This window comes from Microtus oregoni, unplaced genomic scaffold, assembly GCF_018167655.1.
Source record: "Microtus oregoni isolate MIOR12 unplaced genomic scaffold, Mior012 000104F_ref0000108, whole genome shotgun sequence".
Taxonomy (NCBI): Eukaryota; Metazoa; Chordata; class Mammalia; order Rodentia; family Cricetidae; genus Microtus; species Microtus oregoni.
Genome location: NW_024544718.1, coordinates 3,084,751 through 3,102,894, shown reverse-complemented (window position 1 = coordinate 3,102,894; position 18,144 = coordinate 3,084,751). Strand labels below are relative to the sequence as shown.

The 18,144-nt window shown below is 38.2% G+C and overlaps 1 protein-coding gene across 1 annotated transcript in view; it reads left to right on the top strand.

Moving 5' to 3' along the window:
- LOC121443313 (testis-expressed protein 11-like) overlaps positions 1 to 18,144 on the top strand; it is a gene marked incomplete at its 5' end in the record, with an annotated part of 312,932 nt that overhangs the window by 82,339 nt on the left and 212,449 nt on the right. The window contains 1 exon segment of the mRNA XM_041645021.1: positions 16,496 to 16,550. Coding sequence (XP_041500955.1) covers positions 16,496 to 16,550 — 55 coding nt within the window.

Below are 18,144 nucleotides of genomic sequence, written 5' to 3'. Positions count from 1 at the left end.
AACTTAAGTGTCTTTTGGCCATTTGAACTTCTTCTGTTGAGAATTCTCTGTTCAGATCAGTGCCCCATTTTTTAATTGGGTTAATTAGCATTTTAAAGTCTAGTTTCTTGAGTTCTCTATATATTTTGGAGATCAGACCTTTGTCTGTTGCGGGGTTGGTGAAGATCTTCTCCCAGTCAGTGAGTTGCCTTTTTGTCTTAGTGACAGTGTCCTTTGCTTTACAGAAGCTTCTCAGTTTTAGTAGGTCCCATTTATTCAATGTTGCCCTTAATGTCTGTGCTGCTGGGGTTATACATAGGAAGCGATCTCCTGTGCCCATCTGTTGTAGGGTACCTCCCAATTTCACTTCTATCACGTTCAGTGTGCTCGTAATGATATTGAGGTCTTTGATCCATTTGGACTTGTGTTTTGTGCATGGTGATAGATATGGGTCAATTTTCATTCTTCTACAGGTTGACATCCAGTTGTGCCAGTACCATTTGTTGAAGATGCTTTCTTTCTTCCATTGTATACTTTTAGCTCCTTTATCAAAAATGAGGTGTTCATAGGTTTGTGGGTTAGAATCTGGGTCTTCTATAGGATTCCATTGGTCGACTTCTCTGTTTTTATACCAATACCAAGCTGTTTTCAATACTGTAGCTCTGTAGTAGAGTTTGATATCAGGGATGGTAATGCCTCCAGAAGTTCCTTTATTATATAAGACTGTTTTGGCTATCCTGGGTTTTTTGTTTTTCCATATAAAGTTGATTATTGTCCTCTCAAGATCTGTGAAGAATTTTGATGGGACCTTGATGGGGATTGCATTGAATCTATAAATTGCCTTTGGTAGAATTGCCATTTTTACTCTGTTGATCCTCCCAATCCAAGAGCAAGGGAGATCTTTCCACTTTCTGGTATCCTCTTCAATTTCTTTCTTCAATTCCTTAAAGTTCTTGTCAAATAGATCTTTCACTTCCTTGGTTAGAGTTACCCCATGATATTTTATGCTATTTGTGGCTCTTGTGAAAGGTGATGCTTCTCTGATTTCCCTCTCTGCCTCCATATTCTTTGTGTATAGGAGGGCGACTGATATTTTGGAGTTGATATTGTATCCTGCCACATTACTAAAGGTGTTTATCAGCTTTAGGAGTTCTTTGGTGGAGTTTTTGGAGTCGCTTATGTACACTATCATATCATCTGCAAATAATGAAAGTTTAACCTCTTCCTTCCCAATTCGAATCCCCTTGATCCCCTTATGTTGTCTTATTGCTATTGCTAAAACTTCAAGCACTATATTGAAGAGGTATGGAGAAAGTGGACAGCCTTGCCGTGTTCCTGATTTTAGTTGGATGGCTTTGAGTTTCTCTCCGTTTAGTTTGATGTTAGCTGTCGGCTTGCTGTAAATAGCCTTTATTATATTTACGTATGACCCATGTATCCCTAATCTCTCCAAGACTTTTATCATAAAGGGATGTTGAATTTTGTCAAAAGCTTTTTCAGCATCTAATGAAATGATCATATGATTTTTTTCTTTCAGTTTATTTATATGATGGATTACATTGATAGATTTTCGTATGTTGAACCAGCCCTGCATCTCTGGGATGAAGCCTACTTGACCATAATGGATGATTTTTCTAATGTGTTCTTGGATACGGTTTGCCAGTATTTTGTTGAGTATTTTTGCGTTGATGTTCATGAGTGAGATTGGCCTGTAATTCTCATTCTTGGTTGAGTCTTTGTGTGGTTTTGGTATCAGAGTAACTGTAGCTTCATAAAAGGAATTTGGCAATGACTCTTCTGTTTCTATATTGTGAAACTCATTAGGAGTATAGGTATAAGCTCTTCTTGGAAGTTCTGGTAGAATTCGGCATTGAAACCATCTGGTCCTGGGCTTTTTTTGGTAGGGAGGTTTTTGATGACAGCTTCTAATTCTTCGCGACTAACAGGTCTATTTAGATTGTTCACCTGGTCCTTGTTTAACTTTGGTATATGGTATTTATCTAAAAACGTGTCCATTTCTTTTACATTTTCCAGTTTTGTGGCATACAGGCTTTTGTAGTAAGATCTAATGATTCTTTGAATTTCCTCTGTGTCTGTGGTTATGTCCCCCTTTTCATTTCTGATCTTATTAATTTGCATATTCTCTCTCTGCTGTTTGATTAGTTTGGATAGGGGTTTATCAATCTTGTTGATTTTCTCTAGGAACCAGCTTTTTATTTCATTGAATCTTTGGATTGTTTTCTGTGTTTCTATTTTGTTGATTTCTGCCCTCAGTTTGATTATTTCCAGTCTTCTACTACTCCTAGGTGAGTCTGCTTCTTTTTTTTTTCTATAGCTTTCAGGTGGGCTGTTAAGTCTCCAATGTGAGCTTTCTCTGTTTTCTTTAAGTGGGCACTTAGTGCTATGAACTTTCCTCTCAGGACTGCTTTCATAGTGTCCCATTAGTTTGAATAGGCTGTTTCTCTATTTTCATTGAATTCAAGGAAGACTTTGATTTCTTTCTTTATTTCTTCCTTGATCCAGGTGTGGTTCAGAAGTTGACTGTTCAGTTTCCATGAGTTTGTAGGCTTTCTGGGGGTATCATTGTTGTTGAATTCTAACTTTAATCCATGGTGGTCTGATAAGATGCAGGAGGTTACGAATATTTTTTTGTAACTGTGGAAGTTTGCTTTGTTACCGTGTATGTGGTCAATTTTCGAGAAGGTTCCATGAGCTGCAGAGAAGAAGGTATATTCTTTCCTCTTTGGGTGGAATGTTCTATAGATGTCTGTTAAGTCCATTTGCTTCATTACCTCCATTAATTCTCTTATTTCTCTGTTAGGTTTCTGTCTGATTGACCTGTCCATTGGTGAGAGAGGAGTGTTGAAGTCTCCTACTATTATTGTGTGCGGTTTGATGGCAGCCTTGAGTTTTAGTAATGTTTCTTTTACGTACGTGGGTGCTTTCATATTAGGGGCATAGATATTCAGGATTGAGACTTCATCCTGATGAATTGTTCCTGTTATGAGTATAAAATGTTCCTCTCTCTCTTTTCTGATTGATTTAAGTTTGAAGTCAACTTTGTTAGAAATTAGTATGGCCACACCTGCTTGTTTCTTGGGTCCATTTGCTTGATAAGCCTTTCCCCAGCCCTTTACTCTGAGTAGGTGCCTGTCTTTGTGGTTGAGGTGTGTTTCTTGTAAACAGCAGAATGTTGGATCCTGTTTTCTTATCCAATCTCTTAGCCTGTGCCTTTTTATTGGTGAGTTGAGTCCATTGACATTAAGTGATATTAATGACCAGTGGTTGTTAACTCAGGTCACTTTTTTAGTAGTAGAGTTTGTGTTTTCTTCCTTGAGTTGTGCTGGTGAAGGGTCTCTAGATGTTTGAGTTATTGTGGTCATTTTTGGACTCCTTGGTTTGTGATTTTCCTTCTATTACTTTCTGTAAGGCTGGATTTGTGGCTACATATTGTTTAAATTTGTTTTTATCCTGGAAGATTTTGTTTTCTCCATTTATAGTGAACGAAAGCTTGGCTGGGTATAGTAGTCTGGGCTTGCATCCATGGTCTCTTACTTTCTGAAGTACATCTCTCCAGGACCTTCTGGCTTTCATGGTTTCCATAGAGAAGTCAGGTGTAAGTCTGATATATTTACCCTTATAAGTAACTTGACCCTTTTCCTTTGCAGCTCTTAATATTCTTTCTTTATTCTGTATGTTTTGTGTTTTGATTATTATATGGTGAGGAGATTTTTTTTTTGGTCCAGTCTATTCCGTGTTCTGTATGCTTCTTGAACCTTCAAAGGAATATCTTTCTTTAGGCTGGGAAAGTTTTCTTTTTTTTTCTTTTTTTCTTAACTTTTTTTTATTGAGAAAAGAGAAAAAAAAAACAAATATCCTCCTCCTCCCAGCCTCCCATTTCCCTCCCCCTCCTCCCACCCTTCTCCCCCTCCCCCCACTCCTCTCCCCCTCCCTCTCCAGCCCAAAGAGCAGTCAGATTTCCCTGCCCTGTGGTAAGTCCTAGGTCCTCCCCCCTCCGTGCATTTCTAGGAAGGTGAACATCCAAACTGGCTAGGCTCCCACAAAGCCAGCACATTATGTAGGTTCAAAACCCCGTGCCATTGTCCTTGGGTTCTCATCAGCCCTCATTGTTGGCCATGCTCAGAGAGTCCAGTTTTATCCCATGCTTTTTCAGTCACAGTCCAGCTGGCCTTGGTGACCTCCCAATAGATAAGCTCCACTGTCTCAGTGGGTGGGTGCTCCCCTCGTGGTCCCGACTTCTTTGCTCATGTTCTCCCTCCTTCTGCTCCTCATTGGGACCTTGGGAGCTCAGTCCAGTGCTCCAGTGTGGGTCTCTGTCTCTGTCTCCATCCATCACCAGATGAAGGTTCTATGATGATATGCAAGATATTCGTCAGTATTGCTCTAGGATAGGGTCATTTCAGGTTCCCCATCCTCAGCTGCCCAAGGAACTGGATGAAGAAAGTGTGGAATATCTACACATTAGAGTACTATGCTGCGGTAAAAAACAATGACTTCTCGAATTTTGCATGCAAATGGATGGAAATAGAAAGTTTTCTTCTATAATTTTATTAAATATATTTTCTGAACCATTGAGCTGTACTTCTTCTCCTTCTTCTATCCCAATTATTCTTAGGTTTGGTCTTTTTATTGTGTCCCATATTTCCTGAATGTTTTGTGATGAGAATTTGTTGGTTTTGCTGTTTTTTTTTATCAGTGTGTTTATTTTCTCTATGGTATCTTCAGTGTCTGACATTCTTTCTTCTATCTCTTGTAATCTGTTGTTAGTACTTGTCTCTGTAGTTCCTGTTCGTTTACCCAGATTTTCCATCTCCATCCTTCTCTCGGTTTGTGCTTTCTTCATTGCTTCCATTTCATTCTTCAAGTCTTGAACCACTTCCCTAACCTGTTTGATTGCTTTTTCTTGTTTCTCTTGGTTTTCTTGCGTGTCTTTGAGCGATTTATTCATTTCCTCTACCTTTTGGTTTGTAATCTCTAATTGTTTATGGCAGTTTTTCACCTCCTGTTTAAGGTCCTCTATTATTTTCATATAGTTCACTTTTGAGTCGATTTCTTCTAATTCTTCTGGAGTAGGGTGTACAATTCTTCTTATTTCGGGATCCCTGGATTCTGGTGGTGTCATGTTGCCTTTCAGGTTGTTGGAGGAATTCTTGCATTGGCGCCTTCCCATCTCTTCCTTCAAATGGAGCCAGGAGAGGCCTGGTGTCTTGGTCCAGTCTTTGCTGTGATTGACTCTCTGGGTGTATCTCTTCAGTGTAGAAACAGGAACTGTTCCCGTCCAGATGAACTCCGCAGCACCAAAACATGGACGCCTGGTAGTCCAATGACCCGAAGACAAAAGGGAGAACTTGGGGGGGCAGGTTGGGGACTAGTAGAATACAGGACACCCTTCAGCACAGGCTGAAGGTGCATGTGCTCCCTTACCGGGGGTCCTTGAGGCCTGCCACTTAGGTAGGCTCTCACCGCTCTGGGTGGGTAGCCTTAGTGTAGGAGCAGAAAACTGTTCCCGAGCAAAGGACCTTGCAGAAAACGAAGACTTGGCGGGGGGGGGGGGGGTCATGTGTAAGAAAGCCCTGCAGAAGGAGCTGGGGGAGGGGGGTTTGTGCTCTCTTCCGGGACAATCCGCCCCTGGATAGCACACAGTCACCCATCCAGATGGGATTCCTCAGCAACTAAACAGGGCCGTCTGGTAGCCCAATGATCCGGGGATAAGAGGGTGAATGGAGCAAGGCGGGGGGGGGGGGGGGGGGGGGGGGGGGGCGGCGGTATCCAGAAGAGCACAGGAGAGCCTGGCGCATGCACGAGCTGAAGGTGCCCGGGCTCCCTTACAGGGGATCCTGAGGCCTGCCCGGTAGGCAGGCACTCACCGCTCTCCTAAATAACTATTTTGGAAAACTGCCAAAGTAATAGAAGTAAAATGTTAATAGTGAGTGCTGTCGAGTCAGCTCTCCAGCCTGACATACACATAAGTTTTTTAAAAAAGCTTTTTGTAAGTCATGCATGGTATCTTATGCTTCTGATCCAAGGATTTGGGAGACCAAGGCAAGGGAACCGACATAAGTTTGAGAGCAGCCTGGGTTACATAGTGAGTTCCATGCCAACCCAGCTAAGGTATAGCATGTGAACTGTGTCAAAGAAACAGCTAAATAAATACATAAATGGCTAACTAAATAAAAAAATCATTTATGGAAATTAAAAAAGATGTTGTCAAAGATTAAAAATGCTTTTTATATAAAATAAAAACAAAATAACAGGAATTACGTTGCTGATTTTGAAATTTACAATACTTAAGTTTATTGAACCTAAATTTGTAATTTCCATAATGATTTTAAAAATAGGTATTATATTTACAGTGTTTTAATTTGAGATAATTTTATTCATCATTGCTTGTCATTTACTGTTGTTACATATGCTAGAGGGTCTGTATATATAACTTACCAGTAGAGGGCTTGTCAAGCATGCATAAGGCTCTGAGTTTGGTTTTCAGTATTACTGAAAAAAATGTATACCACCAGAATTACTAGAGGTATTATTGTAAAAAGTAAGCAAAATACAAATGTGTTTTATACACAAATATTAGTGGTCCACTAATAGGAGCTAAAATAAGATTTGTAGAGTTTTCAGTGCTTGTTAATATTAATTTATTTTTTTCCTGTTTGTTCAATAAAGATCTTGAGAATTTGACATTATATACAATAGTGCAGTGTGATCTGGGAGAAATTGCAGAGATGCCAAGAAAAAAATCTTACTAAGGGTCAACTGACTTTGACTCATTACTGTGCGCCACAATGTCTTTACTTGAAAAGTTAAGTACAATACCATGTATATCATAGGTGTGTGGTGAGGGTAACAATAAGTAGCTTAATAGTAGCTTTACAAGTTAACCTCCTACTCCCCGTGGTGCCTTTCTAGTTTCCTGGCTTCTACAGGTATCCCACATTAAGATACACAAATCTAAAGATTTGCTGCTATGGGTGAAAACATACAGTGTTGTCTTTCTGGGTTTGTGTTATCTTATTCAGTATAATTTGGAAAAGGACATAGTAGAACATGGGTTACATGAAGGGGGAAAGAAATAATGGGGGGTTTAAGTAGGAAAGGAGATGGGAGTATAGTACAGAGGAAGGGATGGGATGGTGGCCAAATAACTAATAGTAAGGATGTTTGAAAAGTCATATGGAAACCTAGCATTTTATATGCAGCCACACATATACACATAAATGAAGGCAAAGTGAAGTTGACAAGGACATATGAGGCAAAGTTCTGGGAGAACTTGAGGAAAGTTCAGGGTGAATATAATCAAACCATATTGGATGCATGTAAGAAATTCTCCAAGAAAAAAAATGAAAAACATATTGAAAAGATTAAGAATTTAGCTATGTACCATGACAAATTATTAACTATAAAACAATCATATACAGACTGATTTTAATAAAAAAATGAAACATATTAGCACCATCTAGTGGAAACACAAATCAAGCATTAATAATTTTAACCTAGAATATAATTTAATATTGATATTAATTTTGTGCTAGAAGAAATTGTATGAATTGTCTAGGAATTTAGAAGCCGTTTTCTGTAGTGCTCTTGGGTCCTGCCAGAAAAACACATTCTCTAAGTTTCCTTGTATATAAAATGTTTGAAAAATGAATGATATATACAACTTTAATTCTGTACAGATCAGGAAATAGAAATGTTCCCAGAGTAAGATATTTATTCAAGAGTGCACAGCTCGGTGTTAATCTTTAATTTTCTAGGGATAATCTTTCTCCTGGTGTCAAGAGTGTTTGTTCCTTCATTTCTAATTTTAATAATTTAAAACTTCTTGCTCATTTTCCATGTCAATAAAGCTAATGGCTTTCCCTTGGGTATTTGATCTTTTGAAAGCACCAGATTTTGGGTTTCTTAGTTATCCCCATTGTTTTTTAATTTTATCTCATTTCCATGCTAATCTTTGTGTTTTCTTTTCTTCTGCACTGTTGATGCTCCTTTTTCTCCCTTGTCCTTGGGTAGATTATTGGATCTTGACTTGATAATTTTATTCCTCTTTAAGTGTTAGAATTTCTATCTATACATGTTCCTGAAAGTATTGCTTTAGCTATATTCCATAAGCTTTGTTTTCACCTGATCAACCCTCCTCCATCACAAGGTATTTTTGTAATTCCTCTCCTGATTTTATTAATTGAACCATTGGTTTTTCATCTGTATATTGTTTAATTTTCACTTTTAGCAATTCACCAAATTTTCTTTTGTAGTTAGTCTTAAACTTAATTCCATGCTGAAGGAATATACTTTATGATTACAAGTTTCTTAAATCTAATGTGATTTTGTTTGGCCAGTATATGTTCTGTTCCCAAGTACCTTTTAGGTACATTTGAACAGAATGTTGGTGGTCTGTACTACAAATGGATTTTAGGGTTTAGTAGATTTATAGTGTTGTTAAGTCTTCTTGTATATGTTTTGAGTTATGCTGACTTCTATCCATTATTGAAAGAAGGATATCGAAAGTCCCAGTTATTGTTAAGTAATGTGTTTTTGCTTTCAATTTTGTCAGATTTTTTTCATGTGTTTTTGTGCTGTGTACTTATTATTATAATAAAGTATCTCCTCTTTGTTTTGTTTCATTTTTTGAAACAGGGTTTCATATAAACCAGGGAATCCATTAAATACAAGTAGATTAAATAATACAATAAAATTGTATTTGTAGAAGATGGCCTTGAACTACTGACCTTTTCCCTCTACCTCCCAAGTGCTGGAATTAAGGTGTGCACCACCATGTCTTGTTCTGAAATATTGTTCTTTATCTCTAGATAGTTAATTTTTTATTTTGAAGTTTCTCTTATATTTCCACAACCAATTAAGTTTTCTTAGAGTTATTTTTTATTATATTTTGTTCTATTTCTTTACTTTCAATCTCTTTGTACTTTTGAAAATTGTGTGGATTTTTATAGATAACAAGTAGTTGGATTTTATTTTTAATCTAATGTGAGAGCATCTCTGATATTTTATTGTATTTTAAAATTCATCTGTATTTAACATTACTGTTAATATTGATAGATTTATGCTTTTCTGTTCTTTCATATATATCTGATGATTCCTTTTCCTACTTTTGCTCCTTTCTTATCTCTTTTGTTTTTATTACTTATTTAAATAATACACAGTGATGAATTTTATTATGGCATTTCATACATATATTTCATTATACTCTGTTCTTACTCATCTCCTATTCCCACTGCCCTACCCATCCCCCAGGTTAGTGTTAATTTTTGACTTGATGAAATCTATAACCTCTTAAGAGATGGTCCTCTGGGCATGCCTATGCATTAATTGAGGTGGCAGGACCCGTCTTAATTTTGGATGGTACCACTCCCTGGGCAAGGAATCCTGGTACAGTTAAATGGAGAAAGCAATCTGAGGATTGGCATGCTTTCATCCTTCTGTATTTTACCCCCACTTAGGCTTTTTATTTATATGTGTTTTTATAAGTCCTAGAGTTTTTCCTCCTATGTTTTCATTTTGATCTTCATTGTTCATAATGCTCACTGAGGTTGTCGGTACAATGAAACCAGACTGGGATGCAAGCAGATTTGTTTTTTTTTTCTCTCTTTCTAGGTCTTTGAACTGCGTATCAAATCTGGGACTGATCATTCCACAGTTGGTGGACCTGTTTGTGAGGTTCACAATAATTTTTCCCAGCTCTATGATAATTAGTGATTTCAAATTCGCCAATATAACCATGCTTTATCATCACACTCTTGAGAGCTGTTTTAGTCAGTACTGTTGCTATGAAGAGACACCATGGTCATAGTAACTTTTGTCAAAGAAAACATTTAATTGGGGCTTGTTTACGGTTTCAGAGGTTTAGTTCACTGTCATCATGGCAGGGAGCATGGTGGCATGCAGACAGACAATGTTAGAGAAGTAACTGAGAGTTCTACCTTCTGGGTTTTTTTTTTTGAGACAGGATTTCTTTGTAGCTTTAGAGCCTGTCCTGGAACTAACTCTTTAGCCCAGGCTGGCCTCTAACTCACAGATATCCGCTGTCTGCCTCTGCCTCCCAAATGCTGGGATTAAAGGTGTGTGCCACCACCTCCTGGAAGCAGGAAGAAAAAAAAACACTGGGCCTGATTTGAACTTCTGAAACCGCAAAGCCCCCCCCCCATTCACACACTTCCTCCAACAAGGCCACACCTACTCCAACAAGGCCATACCTTCTAATCTCTCCAAAGTAGTACCACTCCCTGGTGACTAAGCATTCAGATATATGGGCCTATGGGGTGCTATTCTTATTGAAACCACCACAAGGGCATAGGACAGGATATTCATATGCACCATGGTGATGGCCTAGAAAGATGGCAGTAAAAATCTTCCCCGTTTCTTTGTTGTAGTTGCAATATGACTAATTGCTTCAAGCTCTTGTTGCCTTGATTTTCCCACCATGATTGACTCTACTCCTAAACAGAAAGCCAGGATAAACTATTTCTCCCTGAAGTTGCTTCTGACAGGGTCTTTTAATCACAGTGGCAGGATAAAAACTAGGATAGCCCCCATCCTTTTCTTCCCCAAAGGATCTTCCCTTCTGCTATCATGTTATAAGAATTACATTACCATTTTTCCATCTATTTCTCACCCTTAAAAATTTCTTCCTCCTCTCCCATGGTTCCCTTTTTATTTTCACAACCACCCACATGCATGTGTACAGGCACACACATATATACAGAAATTTAAATTTAGGTTTTGTATATGACAGAAAACAGAAGGTATTTATGTGAGTCTGATTTATTTTGCATAATGTAATGACCTCTGGCTTCATGCATATTCCTTCAAATATCATGGACTCAATTTTCACTTTGACTGACTAAAATTCCATTGTGCATATATACCCTATTTTTATTTATCCATTCATTTGTTGATAGACATTGAGATCAGTTTCTTTTCATAGTTATTGTGATTATGTAAGTATGAATGTGCACGTATCTCTACTGGATGTTGATTTAGAGTTCTTCAGGTATACATTCATGAGTGGTTTAGCTGAATCATATAGCAGTTTCAAATTTTGATTTTTTTTAAGAACCTTAAGTCTGACTTCAAAAGTGGCTGTGTGAGTTACATTTCCACCAAAAATGTATAAAGATTCCTCTTCCCCCACATCATTGCCAGTATTTGTTGTCCTTAAAAATAGTTTATTATTTTTTTTTTAGCTATCATGGGTTTTTTGTTTTTCCATATGAAGTTGAGCATTGTTCTTTCAAGGTCTGTGACGAATTGTGTTGGGATTTTGATGGGGATTTCATTAAATTAGTAGATTGCTTTTGGAAAGATTGCCAGTTTTACTATGTTAATCCTACTGATCCATGAGCATGGGAGACCTTTCCATTTTCTTATCTCTTCCCCCAATTTCTTTCTTCAAAGACTTAAAATCTTGTCTTATAGACCTTTCACTTTTTGGGTTAGAGTTATAATAATTTTATATTATTTGTGACTATTGTAAAGGTTATTATAATGAATTAAATAAAATGCTGTGGGATCCCCGGCAGCTGTAGCAGTAGAAACGCTGCAGGTCCCCACGCGGCGGTGGCAGCAGGCCATGCGGTGGCAAGCTGTGGCCCCTAGAGCAGCCAGTCCTAGGCAGGGACTGGCACAGTTCTCCTAGTGGCTGCAATAGGCCATATGAGAGACAGACAGATAGGTACTCCATGAGACCACACTGCAGGTCTCTGAAGGCGGCTGGTCTCCGGCAGGGAGACACACAGTGGAGTGAGAGAGACAGAGGCATGGATAGGCACACCGTGCAGAGTGGGGTCGGATATTTATTTAGTGGGTTATGGAGGGGGAAGGGAGAAGGGGAGAAGAGAGGGGGGAGGGCGGGAGGGAAAAAGGGAGAGAGAGAGGGGAGAGATAGAAACTACCTCTTCGAGAGGACAATGTAGGAGAGACTCAGGCTGTAAGCAGGAAGGAAGACCTGCCTCAGCAGATGGGGGGGGGGGGCATGACACACGTGCTTGTCTCTTAAAGAGACAGGACAGACCATTACAGTTGTTGTTTGTCTTATTTCTTTCTCAGCCCATTTATCATTTGTATATAGGACGCCTACTGATTCTTTTAGTTAATCTTGTGTCCTGTGACATTACTGAAGGTGTTTATCAGCTGTAGGAGTTCACTGGTAGAATTTTTGGCTTACTTATATATATATTATCATATCATCTACAAATAGTGAAAGTTTGATTACTTCTATTTAAATTTGTATCCCCTTGATCTCCTTTTGTTGCCTTATTGCTGTAGCTAGAACCTTGAGTGCTATATTGAATAGATATGGAGAGAGTGGTAGACAACCTTGTGTTTTCTCTGATTTTAATGGAATCGTTTTGTTTTTCTCTCCATTTAATTTGGTGTTGGCCATTGGCTTGTTATAAATTGCCTTTATTATTATGTTTAGATATATTCCTTGAATCCTGTTCTCTCCAGAACCTTTATCATGAAGGAGTGTTTGATTTTGTCAAAGGCTTTTCTAACATTTAGAGATGATCATGTGGGGTTTTTTTTCTTTCAGTTTGTTTATATGGTGGATTACACTGACAGATTTTCATATGTTGAACTATTCCAGAATCTCTGGGATGAAGCCTACTTGATAATGGTGGATGATGTTTTCAATGTGTTGTTGGGTTTGGTTTGCCAGTATTTTGCTGAGTATTTTTGTATCAATGTTCATGAGGGAGACTGGTCTATAATTCTCTTTCTTTGTTACATCTTTGTTTGGTTTGGGTATCAGGGTGACTCTGGCCTCTTATAAAGAATTTGGCAGTGTTCCTTTTGCTTCTATTGTGTGGAACAATTTGAGGAGTATTGGTATTAGTTCTTCTTTGAAATATTTGTATAATTCTGGGCTGAAACCATCTGGCCCTAGGCTTTTTTGGTTGTCAGATTTTTAATGGTTATTTTCATTTCCTTAGGGGTTATAGGCCCATTTAATTTGCTTATCTGGTCTTGATTTAATTTTGGTATGTAGTACCCATCAAGAGAGTTGTCTATTTATTTTAGATTTTCTAATTTTGTGTAGTCAGATTTTTGAAGTATGACTTAATGTTTTTCTGTATTTCCTCAGTGCCTTCTGTATTTATCATATTGTCTTCTGTAATATTTTGGAAAGTATATTGTGGCACACCTACATGCTATTGCTCTTCCTTTGGAGCTGTTTTTCTTATTCTTCTAGTCATCTGGACTAATTTGGTAAAATTTATTTTCCTTACAATTTGTGGTCTCTAGTGGTTTCTTCTCAGAGTTTTCTTTTTATTTGTTTAGAGTTAATTTTCACAGTTAAAGAAATTTGTTGTTGTGCTCTGCAGTCAGATAGGGACTAGTAATTATCTTTCATTAGTAGATTATCTTTCACTTGTGAGAGAACAGAATGTTAGGCAAATAACATCTCTCTCAAACCTTAGGTAGGAGGTTGATTGGCTTTTTAAGTTTACCTTTCTGAGAACCACCCTTTATCTTAGCTTAATTTTCATTTGGTGTTTAGTCAGAAATTCTGCTTAAGCCTATTGAGCCACTTTGGCTGAAGAGTCTTTGCTAATGGATCTGTGTATGCCTTAAGTAATGCTTTCTAGTTTGTCTTAGTGCTGCCTTTGATTGGGCCTCTCTGGATGCAGCTTTGTACGTGGGTTTCTTGAACCCTCGAAGATAATTGTGACCCTAAGATGTTGTTCCTGTCTATTTTTTCCTTGCTTCTTTATGCTAACCTTTTGCATGTTTTACTTGTTACTGCTATCATGGAGCAACTAGGCTCCTTGTATTTACTACCTCTGGTCTCTGTCCAAATAAAATCACCTCCCCTGGGAAGAAATCCAGAGAACGTTTTACTGCCTGCCTTCTCTCTCTATTGGGCAGAACCACTGTGTCACTTGACCAGGGCAGGTAGCAGGAAAACTATGAGAATTCTTGCCTATGATGGAGGTCTCTTACTTCAAAACACCATAGCTTTACAAACTTAACAAAGTTAAGGTGTCCATAATTCCAGAGGCTAGGGTCCTAGACAGTCAACGGCCATCAGAGCTACCCTAGAGCTTCTGGGTCCTTTGCCAAAGGGAGGGACAGAATTGTCTCTAGAGTCACACTACCCTTCTAGGATGATCCAGTCGCACACTTTCATTGCTGTTTTTGACTGGAAGAAGGGTTAGCATTCCAGAATATATCTCTATAAAATAGGACTGGCAGTACTAGGCAAGCACTATATCTTTGCTAGCATGCTATTTACTCAGTTTTCTCATTTCTGTTTTTTTCTTTAGATGTAATCTAACTCTATAGTCCAGGTTGGTCTTGAACTCACCATCCTCCTGCTTTTAAGTACAGGAGTTATAGGCATGTACTGGCATACATAGCCTTTTCCCCCTTTAGGACAAAGTCTCATTATGTATATCAAGCTGGCCCTGAATTCACCATGTAGTCTAGTTTTTGTGTTGCTGAGGCAGGGTCTCATGTGACTGTAACTGGCCTTTAACTCCTTATCCTTCTGACTCCACCTCCCAAGTGCTAAGTTATAGTCATGTGCCTGCACTTCTGGTCTTGGATCTGTTTATGTAAAAAGTTTTTATATTTCAAAATATTATAACCATCTGACTGAAGATATTCTAAAGAGAGGCTTTTTTCTGTCCCTTTGTTTAGCTATCAAACTGTCCAAACAATGATTTTTCCTCAAATGTGGAATTTTTACCAGGAATCTCGTGCTGGAAGAAGGATAAGGCTGAAGCCTGGTGTTAACCAGAGGAAGAACTTTCCCTTAGAAAGAGATTTCATGTAGATTTGATGACTTATTAACTATCTTGAAAGACAGGATTTGAGACAATGATGGGTCAATGATGGGTGTGTGTGTGTGTGATCACATCTTAACTATGACAGTTCAGTTATACATACCCCTTGCCCTCATTTAAAACCTAAACATCATGTCATTACCCCCAAAAATAGATTTGGAGGAGACCACTGGACTGTATTTGTTATTCTTCCCAATGTGGTCACATAATTCCCTTTTTTGGTCCTTCACTAATACTTATCTCTTTTATTGGCATATTGACAATGTGTGTGTGAACTAGTTTGTTAGGGCTGTTACCACCCAGATTTTGTGCCCCCAAAACTCCAGTAATAGTATTGTTTTTGTGTTGGATAGTTTTATTTCAACTTGACACAAGCCAGGGTCGTCTGAGGGAACCTCAATTAAGAAATGCTTCCAAAAAAAATCTGTCTGTAGACAGGCTTGTAGGGCATTTCCTTAATTAGTGATCAGTTGGGGACCAGTGTGGGTGGGGCCAACCCTGGACTGGTGGTCCCAGGGTTCTGTAAGAAAGCAGGCTGAGCAAGCCATGGCAAGCAAGCCAGTAAACAACACTCCTCCATGACCTCTGCATCAGCTCCTGCCTCCAGGTTCCTGATGCAGAGGCCATGGAGGGGAAATGCTTACTGACTTGCTTCCCATGGCTTGCTCAGCCTGCTTTTTTATAGAACCTAGGATCAACAGCCCAGGGATACAGAATTCCTCCTTGGCTTCTGCTTCAGTTCCTGCCTCCAGGTTCCTGCCCTTACTTCATTCAGTGATAGAGTATGGCCCAACAGTTCTAAGAAATAAATCCTTTCCTCCTCAAGTTGCTTTTAGCCATAGTGTCTTATCACAGCCAAAGAAACCTTAACTAAGATATATGTATATATTCTTATATACTACATTAAAGTAGTTTACATATGTATGTAAGCTTTTACTTAACAAAAATTGAAGGCTGTTATATCCACACACACACACACACACACACACACACACACACACACACACACATATATATATATATATATATACATATAAAGTATTGTTTTCACAAGAACGAATATATTTATGATATTCAGTAATGTACTGGGTGGTTTTGTGTGTCAACTTGACACAAGCTAGCATCATCAAAGGAAGGAGCCTCAACTGAGAAAATGCCTCTGTAATGCCTTAGTGATCAATGGGGGAGGGCTCAGCCCATGATGGGTGGTACCACCCCCAGTGGGCTGGGTCCTCCTATATAAATCATTAATCAAGAAAAATGCTTCCATAAGCTTGTCCATAGACCAGTTTGGTAGGGGTATTTTTTAAATTTGAGTCCTCTCTTCTCAAATGACTGCCTAACTTGTATTAAGGTGACAAAAACCCTAACCAGGACAGCACACACACACACACACACACACACACACACACACACACACGGGCATTACTATAATTACTATAATTAAATGTTGATTTGTTGTTTATCTCCTCAGAAAGTTTTGGTTTTCTACAGTTACAAAGCATTGCTTTATAAAATTGATTTTTATGTGTTATTGACTAGTCTGTTGTTATGCCAAACAGAAAAATTGGAATAAAGTATGATTATACCATATCTTTTTAGTAATATATAGTTCTAAGTATATATATATACATATATATATATTTGAAATGAATATGTACACATATATTTTTCTTTTTTAATGATAGCCAAAGCTATGAAATTGGGAAGATGGATACAGATTCTGTTGAACCAGAAATGCTGGTAAGGATCATTAAATATTGGAGAAGTAGATTAAAGAAATATAGTTTATGCTATTATAAAGTTGTAATAGATAATCCCTCATTGGTGAATAGATTTTATACTGGGCACGTAATTTAACATTTTAGTGCATTAATTTCCATAAAATTTATATAATGATGTAATATACCCCATAAGTTCATAATCTAGTTCTGAATTAGTATATATAAAGCATTTTGAACAGTGTTTTCTTTGTAAGTTATAGCTTTTATTATTGCATAGTTTAAAATTTAATTGTTTTCCTTAAAATGCCAAGATAGAACATTCCTCCATCAATGTTCAACCTCTTAAAGACTTCACAACCTTCTCCAAAAGAACCACCAAATATGTGAGCTTCTAGCGGGACAGTTCTTCTGTTTAATTATTAAAAAGACTTTCCATACAATATATTCTGACCTTGGTTTCCCCTCTCTCAAATCCTTCCAGATCCCCTGCAAATCTACATCTTCTTTACCTTTCTCTTTAGAAGACAAACAGGAAACATAATATACTAGTAAAAGACCAGTAAGACAAAAAATGCCCAAAGTGATAAGAGACAAAAAGTTTACAAATATATTATTGACGTGATTTTGTGTCATCTATCCGTCTAATGCTGGGCATGGGATATCCACAGTGAGACTCCATTGATAAAACTAATTATTCCTTTGCAAGTGGGTATCAATTGTAGACAGCCCCTTGGTTAGGGGTGAGAGCCTATGTCCACCTGCCCCTCTCATCAGTGGACCCTGTCTAGATTGAACCTGTGCAAGCAGGCCCTGTGCATGCTGCCACAGTCTCTGTGAGTCCATATGTGCATCAGTCCTGTTGTGTTTAGAAGACAGTTTCCTTGGAGTCATTTAAACCTTCTGGTTCTTACAATCTTTCTGTTTTCTCTTCCTCGTAGCTCCCTGATCCCTGAGGGGAGGGTTTTGATGAAGACATCTCATTTAGAATTGAGTGTTCCAAGGTCTCTCTCTCACTCTCTGCACATTGTCCAGGTGTGGGTTTCTGTGTTAGCTGGCATCTACTGAAAGAGAAAGCTTCTCTGATAATGGCTGAGTGAGGCACTGATCTAGCACGATGTCATGCCCATGGTCTATCTAGTTTCAGGTTCTTGGTCACCTGAGCAATGCCAGACCGAGGCTACATCTTGTAAAGTGGGCCATTACATCCAATAAGATAATGTTTTATTGCTCCAACAAAATTTGTGCAATTATTGCACCCGCATGCCTTGCAAACAGGTCACCACTGTAGATTGAAGAGTTTGTAGTTGGTTTGATGTTTACCTTTCTCCTCTGGTAGCATTCAAGGTACCTTCTAGCACCTTGAACACTAGTCAGTAGGAGTGAAGGCTCTAAATAAGCACCAGTTTAACTTCTCTATGTTCCATGAGTTGTGTAGGTGTTGTCTTTAGCAATAAGGCCTTATCATCAGTTAGTAGAGAACAACCTTGGCAACAGCCTGTGCTTGGGGATTCCTATAAAAGTATAGCTAAATTTTATGTTTTTAAAAAATTTTCACATACCACTTTGTGAAAATTCACAGGCCATGCTTTTAATGTTTTTGAACTTTTCTGTAT